The 11,573-nt window shown below is 46.2% G+C and overlaps 1 protein-coding gene across 4 annotated transcripts in view; it reads right to left on the bottom strand.

Annotated features, from left to right (window-relative positions):
• Positions 1-11,573, bottom strand: part of MAPKBP1 (mitogen-activated protein kinase binding protein 1) — a 52,155-nt gene that overhangs the window by 22,600 nt on the left and 17,982 nt on the right. For all 4 annotated transcript variants that reach the window (XM_029951034.1, XM_029951037.1, XM_029951036.1 and 1 more), the window contains one exon: positions 4,831-4,922. In XM_029951034.1, coding sequence (XP_029806894.1) covers positions 4,831-4,922 — 92 coding nt within the window. The remainder of the gene's footprint in view (positions 1-4,830; positions 4,923-11,573) is intronic.

Genomic DNA, 11,573 nt, shown 5'->3' with positions numbered 1-11,573 from the left:
GGAAACTGAAGACGACGCCATACAGAGTAACCAGCATGGTGCTGCTGGCCATCTTCTGGAAGGGTACTCGGTCCACCACTAACAAGGAAAGCACTATGCAGGTGGTCAGCACTGAGAACAGAAACCCAACTATGGCATCCCATTCACAACCTGCTGGACACTAGTGACTCATTAGGCTCCTCACTCAGGCATTATAATCTGTCCCTCTGGAACATCGTATAGCTTTAATCACTCTGAGAGATAATGAATCTAGGATGTTTCCGAGGGCATCCTCGGTTATGGTTCTCTTTAGATACTTGCAATCCAATACCTTCCAAATAAGTAATCCTCTTAGGCCAGGTCATGAGACCCATTGGCATCTGTGTTTCTGGGACATTTTACAAGTCCCTCCTAAAAAACACGAGAAAGACTTGATGACAGTAACCCAGTGAGCAAGATGGGTACCCGTGTAAAGCTACCAGTGCATTTCTCTCTGCCCAAAGAACTTAAACATATCCCATTCTGGAACAAGAGGAAATCTCTGTGGGCTGCAAGACTTACAAGCCAGGTCAAAATGCAGTGTCTGGCCACCTTCCTCTCACTCATTATGATCTAGCCACCATGGCCACTGCTCAGCTCCTCAAACAAGGGAACGGATGCCTCCTTTCCCTGGAACCTTTGCACTAGAGATTTCCTCCACCTGGTCCACTTTGGTGTCAGATCCTCATGTGTTCATTCCTCTTTGTCATTCAGACAGCAGCTGCGTTTTACCTCCCACTGAGTCTTATCCACCCAGTCTTAAAGTAGCCCCTTGTCCTGCCCCATCCCCGGCACACACACCACTAATTACTCAATTACTCTCCCTTCCATCACTCGGCTTTACTTTCTTCAGAACACTTACCATCTCTGAGATTATCTTGCTCATTTATTTATTTACATGCATATTGTCTGCCTGCCCCTCTTGAACCTAAACCCCACAAAACAGTCACCTTTCCTGTTCTATTCATGGCTATATACCTTGTGCCTGGAATAGCGCCTGGTCCAGAGCAGGTTTTCAACAAATATCTGCTGAACAAAGGAATGAAGGTATCTATGACCAAACTGTTCACGGAAGCAGTAAGGGGCCTCAGTTTCAGGTGTGAGACTTGCAGAACAACCAAAAGACCGGCAACGAGGGCGCTGATGTTTGTGAGTGCCCCTGCACGAGACTCACATCCACCAGGGCCAAAATCCAAGCATCTTCTCTTGGGGCCACCTGGTCTCTCCACAGTCCCACACACTCCCTGGCTAACTCCCACTCAGGGCTTGCCACAGACAGTAAGAAGGTACTTCTGTGCTCCCTCAGCTGAGATGTCACTAGAATACAGTTCAGGGAGAGATTCTGTGGTTTCACACCCAGTCTAATGCTTTAGAGCTGGGGACCTCAGTGTAACTTCCAATATGGCCTATGTGAATGGGGGGGCCTTCTCAGGAAATATGGGTTTCCCCTCCGCCTCTCCAGTTAAAGCAACAAAGAGTTCTCCTCTGGGCTACTGGATAGGGCAGGTTATCTTTCCAGGACACCCCCACTTCAGTAGCTGCCCTGCCCAGAGCATTCACCCAGGCCAGACCCTGCACTTTGACACTGACGGTCAAGTGAAACCCATTCTCAGAATTGACTGGCTTGCCATGGCAATGGGGGCTATGCTAGGCTCTACAGCTCCCAAATCCTCTACTGTGCCAGCTAGGGAAGGGACCCAAGTCAACTATGGATGATCAGCTAAACTGAGTCCTTCAAAGAGGCTATCTGAGGACCACTTGGCCTCCTGGAGCAGGGTGGGCTCGAAGTGTGAAGGGTAGGCTTTCTGTGGAGAGAACAGTAATGGGAGGAGTCTGGAGAAGAGATGTAGGAGCCACTAAAACTGAGAGGTCTCTGCCCAGAGACTTCACCCACCTCTGCCTGACACACATCCCTCTCTACCCCACCTCTTGGAGCTGTTTCATTTCCTTTCAGAAAACTTTGTTTTGGTTTGATATTTGCCTCTAGGCCTCTGGGAGACTTTTCTGAGCTTTGTTTTTCTTCTTGTTTCTAGGATACCTGAGCTGCTCCTAGAGCAACAAGCACAGTAGGAACTAGAGAGTGGGGTGGGGTTAGGATCACCAGATAGGAAAAAAAGAAGGGAAAGAGGGAGGGAAAGAGCCTGCTTGGCTCACATATACTTTGGTGGCCCCCAGACACCCCAGAGCAGCACAGGGAGCTCCAGCACAGAACAAAATGAAAACATTCAGTAAGAGGCCATTTTCAAAGAAAGAACTTGAAGTTCTAGGAATATAAAAGGTCAGGGAGTCGATCATGGCACTGCCCAGGGCTGGCCCAAGCCGAGCACACTGAGGGAACCTACTAGATATCACAGAAGAGAAGCTTCCATATACCACCTGGAAGGCTAATTAATGACTGCCAGGTACACATGCCAGCTGGGACCTGCCCAGAAACAGAGCACACACCCTTAAAGGCACCAGGCCTGGGGTCAGGGGCACGGCAGAAAGAGGTGGGGAGCAGGAGCACAATCTCTAGGGCAGGCATGCTAGGCTCAGCACGTACGAAGCAGCAGCCCAGGTCTCTCCTGCCCGCCTCACATCCAGCCCCAGCCCCGTCTCCAACAAGAAGGAACCTGGCCTTCCCAGGCAGGGGCAGGCACAAGCGGAATCCCCCTGAGGCAGGCTGCACGGGGTAGGCAGCAACAGAGGTCATTCATCAAGCTGCTTCTGGAGGGGGAGAAGGAGGCCTGCTCAGCCTCTGCAGAGTGTAGCTCCCACAGCACCCCCACCGCATACATCAAATGCCAAAGGGCCACTCAGGAGAGACACTGGCCTGAGGACCCAGGGACAGAAACTTCCCTGGCACAGACTGAGATACTCATAGACTGGGCTCTTCTCATTCGTATGGCAGGTAGACGGCTATAGGAAAAGCAGCTCTTAAAAATAAGCAGAAAGTCAGATCTTCCCCCACCCCATGCCATTTTAAGATTAAGAGCTCTGTAGTCAGACTACTTGGGTTGAAATCCCAATAGAGACACTCACTAGCTGTGTGAACTTAAGCAAATGGCTTAACCTCTCCGTATCTTAGTTTCCTTCTCTAAATAGGGTAATAATAGTACCAACTTTACAGGGTTGCTCTGAGCATGAAATAAAATCATTCCTTGCAAAGTGCTTAACAAAGTACCTGGCACAGAATAAGTTCTTTTCGTTTTTTTAAATGTTTATTTATTTTTGAGAGAGAGAGAGACAGTGTGATCTGGGGACAGAGAGAGAGGGAGATACATAATCCAAAGCAGACTCCCGGCTCCGGGCTGTCAGCACAGAGCCCAACATTGGGCTCAAACTCACAAACTACGAGATCATGACCTGAGCCGAAGCTGGACATTTAACTGGCTGAGCCACCCAGGCACCTCCAGAATCAGTTCTTGATAAAAGTAGGTTTTGGATGTGATGATAAAACTAAGAAAATCACATACTGGTACAAAAACTATAAGAGTTGTGTGGAAATCACACTGGGAAACTTGGCACTCCCAAGTTGACGGTGGGGGAAGAAAGGTGGAGCAGTGTGGCCTTCCCATTTTTGTGCTCCCATATCCTGCTGGTAGAGAGACCCAGAAGCAGCAAAGGCACCAGGCCTCCAAAAGAAACACTTCTGCAAAAGCCTAAAGAAACTGTGACCGGGGAGACTCCTTACTCACCTGCAAGAGCAGAGGAGTAAAAAGGCGGCAAGGGAATAACACCAGCCCCAGAACTCCACCTTTCTTTTTTTTTTTTTAATGTTTATTTCTTTCTGAGAGAGAGAATGCAAGCAGGGGAGGGGTAGAGAGAGACAGAGAGAGAGAGGAGGGGAAACAGAGCAGGCTCTGGGCTATCAGCCCATGAACTCATGAGCAGTGAAATCATGACCTGAGCCAAAGACAAATGCTTAACCAACTGAGTCACTCAGGTGCCCTGAACCCTCCCTCCCTCCCATGGCATTGACATCTCTCCAAGTGATGAGAATAGGCAAATGTTCAGAGTAGTAGTTTTCAAAAATAGCCAGAAACTCAAAACAACCCAAATGTCCATAAACTGATGAACACATAAAATGTGGGCCAACTATACAATGGAATGCTATTCGGCCATAAAAAGACACAAAGTACTGACACCTGCCATGACATGTATGAATATTAAAAACATTACGCTAAGTGAAAAAAGTCACACAAGGCCAAATATTCTACTTATATGGAATTATTCCACTTATATGAAATGTCCAGAACAGGTAAATCTATAGAGACAGAAAGTAGATCAGTAGTTGCCCAGGGCTGCGGGTCTTGGGGGGAAATGGAGAGTGACTGTTAATGAGTATGGACTTTCTTTTTGGGGTGATGAAAATATTCTAAAACTGACTGTGGTGATGGCTACACAACTCTGTGGATATGCTAAAAAAAATAAAAACCACTGAATTCTAACTTTAAATGAGCAAATTGTGTGGTACATTACAACTCAATAGAGCTGTTTTCAAAGGTGACTAGAAGGTAGATATTAAAAATGGTGTTGGGAACTATGTGTATTATAAAGTGTGAATCTGCGGGTGTGGGTGGATGGCCAAAAAGCATGACAGGATGGCAACCAGGGCCACATTCCACAGAGAGCCTCTAACTAGCCCTGCCCCTTTACAAAAATGGTACCAGAATATTAACCAGGATACATCTCCCAAAAGATATCAAAACCCTCTGCTTCCCCCTCCCCACCCTCCCCCCCCCCCCACCCCCCCCACCCCCCCCACCCCCAGCTACTGGTTTCACAGGCGTATAAATGCCCATGCAGTAAGACCTCTTCCAAGGTACTTACCCAGCTGGGTAGGCAACCAAACCGGATCGGGGGTCGCAGGCAAGTCCTCTGCCTCCAGACACTGTTATTCCAAGCACCTTCTCCAAGGTCACCTGTTAGAGCAAGACAGAGAAGTGACATATGGACAGACCTGGGTTGGGGAGGAGGTACTGAAGGTACCCACAACCATCCAGCAAATGCTGACTGCTCTTCAGGAGAATGGGGCCACTGACTTCTCTAGGTTCTGTTCTGGCCACAGGCCTCTTGATCACATGGGGAAGAGCCGGTGTACACTGCAGGCTTTTAAGAGGGCTCAATTTGTGGTGACCAGGGGAAAGAAAACAAAGTGTGAAAGCTCAGCTCATGGCCACAGAGTTATAAGCACTCCCCCAATTTATGAAGGCTCCATTTATGATAGAGCCTTAGGTCTCCAGACTGGCCTCTTCTGTCTATAAGATTCAGGGGAGGTCACTAATCTTCATGCCTTGGCAAGCATTAAAGAAAGGCTACTCTGATCCACCAAGAGTCAGAGGAATGTTAGGTAGCAATTACGTGACTCATAAGATCCCTGATCTTTGTATCCCATCACGTTCTTCCCCTCCATCAGAACTCCACCTCCCCCCAAGAACATCTGCCAGTTCATTCAAACCTATGAGCCTGGGAGACAGAATCATGGCTTCATGCTGTGTTTTACAAAGCACAGATGCTCAGAGTGCTCTAATTATTATTATTAAGCCAGGACTCCCAGAGAGATAAAATATGTGTAAAGTGTTGAGAGATTCTGAGAGGACGTGGCCACCCGAGACATTCACTATCACTCTCACCATCAATATTGTTACCCCACGCTGGCTGCAGCCCCAGGGCACACAGTGGACCAACCTCAATTACTTCACTGGCCTTTCTGCTAGATGATCCCATAGGAGATTTGGGCTGCCCTGGAGCCTCTTCTCACCTCACCTCACTCTTGCCTACAGAACATCTTGCTTGTCACTCCATGTCCAGTACCCTCTCATACTGTCTGGACTCCCTGCACTGGCCCTCCCCAGAGATGTCCTTGGTCTCTCCACTGGCTCAGAGAGACAGGCATATGAATGCAGAAAGGTCATGTAAACAGGCTAGACTGTACTCTACTAAGAGTTTTGGAGGCCCTAGGTGGTGTGAACTAGAAACACATCAGAGGTGTTCATGTCTGCAACAGGCTGGTCTACTCCTAGTCCAGGCCAGTTTCTAGAGAGAGGAAACCCAGAATCAATCAGGGTGGTTTTAGGATCCCTCCTCCTCTCTTATTGTCCCAGCTGGAGAATTCAAAGTCCTTCTATAGGTATGGTTTAAATTCTTATCTCCAAGGACCATTTTAGTTTGACTTGGAAAGAAAAGCCCTATGGTGGCCAAAGACCAAAATAAGTCTCCTAGGACATCATAGTTAAAACCTATTCCCCAGGAAGGTCCCCAAGAGACCTCTGTGCTTCCTGTGGATGTGGACCAGCAATTTCAAGACGTGTCTACTCACTGACAGAGACAGTTTATTCCCAGGGCGCCATATCAACCCACAGCCACCTGGCAAGCACCAGACGTGGCCAGTTACCCTGGGCCTACCTGAGACATGAAACCTAGGGTGGGATAAATTGACTGTCCCTACTCTCTGTGTTCTTGGTCGTTCGCCCTAACTTACACTTCCTTCCTCACTTTTTCTCAGCTTCAGGGTGCCCTGGCACCCAGTCACCCTTCTGAAAGGCCTGAGCAGTCTGAAAGGCAGACTAACTGGAGAGCCCAAATACCCCCGGGGAAGTCCAGGGGACACTCAGCTCAGCGTACCACTCTCCATCCTGGCACTGTGCCTCCAGCTAACCCAGAGGGAGGGGTGCTCAGGGACATTCCTGCTGTACCAACTGCTTATGAGAGAGAGAGAAGAGAAGGGAGAGAGGAACCTAAGGCCAGCATTACCCACATAGATGGGAAAGGTCACAGAATCACATGCAGTGAGCTAAAAGGCTGCTCAACTCCTATTCTCTTCCAGTAAATCATTTCAGGCAAATCCTTTGGATCCAAATTTGCATCAAGCCCTCCTTTATGCCTCAGCTTTGGTCCCAAAGAATCAGACCAGTCTGCTGGTTCTCAGCTTTCCTTCCCTCTGACAGGAATTTGGGTAGGTGTTTTGTGGGCAGATGATCCAGCTCCACAGAAGGTTCATTCTGAAACTAACTTAGACTTTTCAACAACAAGCTAAAGCAGGAAGGAGATGTAAGATCAGTGTTGGTCAAACATTTTTGGCCACGAGACACAGTAAGACAGACAGTTTATGTTATGGCCCCATATACAGATACATGTACATGTGTGCCTGTGCATAAAAATGAAATCAAAGTTTCACAAAATAATACTTATTGCATGTGATATACTCTATTTTCTATTACATTGTATTTCGTTAAAAAATTACTCTGGTCATGGCCCACTTTACTGATTTCATGACCTACAAATGGCTGGAAGCTCCAATTGGGGAAACCCTGCTACAGACCATCTTTTCCCGCTGCTCCTGGGCTCCAGGCTCTGATCTCTGGCAACTTTGTGTTCCTCAGGCACTTCCCTCCTAGGACTCCTGGCAGTGGGACAGACATCCGGGCTAGGAAACCCCATGGGCAGGAGTTTGCCTGGGCTCAAAACTTGGCTTATTTTCAAAGGATTTATGGTTTTTGGCTTTTTCTGACTTTGTGAACAACTTTCCAAAAACAAAAAGGCAGTTTCCTTTGGCTCTGTGGAATGGGAGGAGCAGGGGAAAAACATTCAGGGGCATCAGCTGGTTTTTATTTTATGTTCTAACTCAAACCAGCTTCCTGTTTGCAGGGAGGTTTTGGGCTGAATTCCACTATCAAAGGATTTCAGAGAGTCCAAACTCCTGCAGGGCCTCCAGCATCCAGGCTTATTTTGAAAGGCCCCAGCACGATGGAAGTTATAAATGGACTGTCTCCCTGTCATAACCTCCATATCCTCTCCTTCCAGAAAGGTGGCGCAGCTCCCATCTGCCATAAAAAAGGAGCCAGGCCTGAGCGCCCCCTGCAAACACACCACCAACTAACCACACCCAAGTTCAAGGCAGCTTCCACTGGCTCACGACAGCTGATGGTGCACTTCCTTTCCCACCTCCTCCTTCAGTGGTGGCTCATTGATAGCTTGAAATCACCACAGTGGGAGTATTTACACCATGAAAATCAGCAAATGCTACAAATCAGGGCTCTTTTTTGTCCGCTCAGAGAGCCTATAAACATTCAACAACACACCACCAAGTTCAGGTCACTATTATCTCTCACTTGGACTACGACTATAATTTCCATGTGTCTTCTCCACGTCAGGCCTTGTCCCCTGGAGTCTTCTTCTCAGCATGGCAGGCCACAGCGATTCTTTTCAAATATATGAGATCATGTCATGACTCAGCTCAAAGCCCATGAACTTCTCATCCTTAAGTTCAAATTCAAATACTTGTGCCCTGTGTATAATACTTTAAATCATGTGGCCTCTGTCTCCCTGTCTGACTTCATTTCCTACACTCTCCCCCTCTTCCTTTACCTCAGCCACCCTGGCTGCCTCGAGCACCTCAAGCAGATTCTAGCTTCAGGTCCTGTGTATGCTAGTCCCTCAATTAAAATGCTCTTCCCTTAGCTATGCACATAGCTAATTCACTCAGGTCTTTGCTCAAAGGTCTCCTCCTCAGAGAAGACTTTCCAAACTAGCTTTATTGTTATCACTCTATACCTAACTTACCCTATTTTATCTTCTTCATAGCACTTAGATTCAGGCGGAGACCCAACACTGATTATACTTCTGTCCACATACTTACTGTCTGGCTAACTATTCAGATGAGGATGAGCACAAAGGGAGCTTAATGGTACAGGCAATATTTTGTTTCTCAAGCTTATGGTGGGCACACAGTTGTTCATTCTATTATTCCATGTCTTTATTGTATGTCTTATATATTGCATAGTAATTTTTAAGGAGTCTTTTTTAAATGTTTATTCATTTTTTTTCAGGGGGGAGAGCAGGGCAGGGAGAGAGGGAGACAGAGAATCTGAAGTAGACTCCAGGCTCTGAGCTGTCAGCACAGAGCCTGATGCAAGGCTCAAACCCATGAACCACAATATCATGACTTAAGCCAAAGTCTTACACTTAACCAACTGAGCCACCCAGGTGGCCTGCATGATAAATGTTAAAAAGAGAGAAAAGATATGGCCTAGGACATAGCATGGGGCTCAGGACCTTATGAGCAACATGCTTCTATAATTCACACCTTTGATTTCTCTCCTCATCCTTAAGCAACGGCATTTTGACACTTACCCAACAATGTTGGGGGAACGGGTACAGAGAACTCAAGAATATGAGTTTTTGTTTGTTTTAGGTTTCTCACTGAAGTGCTTCTAGTGCACATTTTTATGATTCTCTGATGTGCTGCTCCTGGGGGAAGCTTTCAAGAACCACTGTGTGTTTCCCTTCTCCTCACTAAGCATGGCAGCAGGTGATGAGCAAGGGCCCCTCAGCCTGGGAGTGACTTCAATGAACAAAGCCCCTGTGCTGACCCACACTGAATATGAGCATGAGCAAGAAAGGAAATATCTGTTAAGTCAGGGAGATTTTGAGGTGATTTTGTCATCACAGCATGACATAGCCTGGCAATTTTCATACTTTTTGGTCTCTTATACCCTTTGGTTCCTTTATACTCTTAGAAATTATCAAGGATCCCAAAGAGCTTTTGTTTGTATCAGTATCTTAGAAATTACAATGGAAATATTTTAAAACATACACGTCAATATTCTTATTAGAAATAACTCTGTTTTGGGGGCACCTGGATGGCTCAGTTGGTTAAGTGTCTGACCTCAGCTCAGGTCATGATCTCACAGTTCAGGAATTTGAGCCTCACAATGGGTTCTGTGATGACAGCTCAGAGCCTGAAGTCTGCTTCTGAGTCTGTGTCTCCCTCTCTCTGCCCCTTCCCCTCTTGTGCTCTGTCTCTCTGTGTCTCAAAAATAAATAAATGTTAAAACAAATAAATAACACTATTTTCCAAAACAAAAAGAAATTCAGTGAGAAGAGTGGCACTATTTAACATTTTTGCAAATCTCTTTAACGTCTGGTTTAATAGTAAACAGCTGGATTCTCCTATCTACATCTGCATTCAATCTGTTGTGATATGCTATTCTAGGTGAAGATGAAGAAAATCTGGCCCCATTTGAATATGTAACTGGAAAAGGGGGTATCCCACAGACCCCCTAAGAGGGGACCCCAAGGGTTTTTAGACCATACTTTAAGAACCAATGACCTAGTCCCTCGTGAATACGATAGCATTCTTCCACATAAGGAAGCAAGTTCACTGGTGTGAGAGTTGCAGTCTCAGCATCACTTAGGAAACAGAGGCAGGGAAGAAGTCCTATGAGAAAATAGCTATCCTCAAAGTCTGGGATGGGGCCCAAAGTTCCAACATGAAATTCAGCTATAAACCCTCACAGCCCAAATGCCAGTGAAACAGCCCAAAAGACACACCAGTCCAGATAACTGATTATGTCCAGTGACTTGGGACACAACTATTCCAGGCAGCTGGTACCCTGGTACAGCCACACAGTTCTAGGAACACTGCTTCATGCACAAGTAAAAACTCAGAAGAGAGCGCCCATGTCACATTCTACAGTGATCTCCTCCACATCCAAAACACAGCCTTGAAGCAGAGAAAATACTCAAGGTGCAACCCAGCCTCTGCTTTAGCAGGTGGAGAATGTTGAGATGGAGGAAAGCCTACACCAACCTGAGACAGGGTATCATTGTCCCCAGAAGCAAGGCTGCAGGAAGGCAGAATTACTACAGATAGACTGCAAAGGAGGGCTTGAATGCCCACCACTCCCAGCATGTACTAGGCAGGGCAGTATTGTAGCCTCCTGAGAGAAAAAAGGAAAGCGAAATTATCCCTCAACTTAATGAGATAAAGGGATAACTTCATAATAGCCTATTCCCAAGAGAGAAGGAAAGACTAAAGTCAACTGTTTAAGTGCTCTTCTGGCTCTCATTAAAGTAGATGGAAAAAACAGGTGGCTCAGGGGCAACAGACAGGACAACTCACTCAGACCAGGTAGAATAGAATTTTCAAACGTGCAGACTTGGAGCTTATTAATGGGACTTAAAATTGACTGATTTCGTGCATAATGAATAAACAGAAAAGAACACAAAATAGATCTCATTGCATGTAGTAAGGGTAAGTACTGATCATGAAACTTTTGTTTAGGGGTGTGTGTGTTCTGGGTCACAATATAAAATGTATTTTTTGGGGCACCTGGGTAGTTCAGTTGGTTAAGCATCAGACTCATGATTTTGGCTCAGGTCATGATAGTTGGCCTCCATGTTGAGCATGGAGCCTGCTTAACATTCTCTCTCTCTCCCTCTGTTTCTCTCCCCTGCTCATGCACACGCTCTCTCTCTCTCTCTCTCTCTCTCTCTCTCTCTCAAAAAATGTATTTCTTAATGTGGGTCATTCTCAAAAAAGTTTGAATATCACTACGATGTTATAGGAGATCCTAAGATGAAGAATACAGACTCTACCCTCTACTCTCAAAATCCATTAGGGAAAATATTATAAAGCAATCTGAGTCATAAGAATAATATATATTATATTATATTTATAAATATTATGAAGCAAAAAGGTGTCATAAGAAAGATATAAAGTGCTCAAACATGAGGAAGAGAAATGATTTCTGAACAGGATTAGGGAAGGGAAAGAAGGAAGCTTTCTTGGC

Source organism: Suricata suricatta, chromosome 9 (genome assembly GCF_006229205.1).
Source record: "Suricata suricatta isolate VVHF042 chromosome 9, meerkat_22Aug2017_6uvM2_HiC, whole genome shotgun sequence".
Classification (NCBI taxonomy): domain Eukaryota; kingdom Metazoa; phylum Chordata; class Mammalia; order Carnivora; family Herpestidae; genus Suricata; species Suricata suricatta.
The sequence above is the reverse complement of the archived record's forward strand: the minus strand, read 5'-3'. Positions and strand labels throughout refer to the sequence as shown.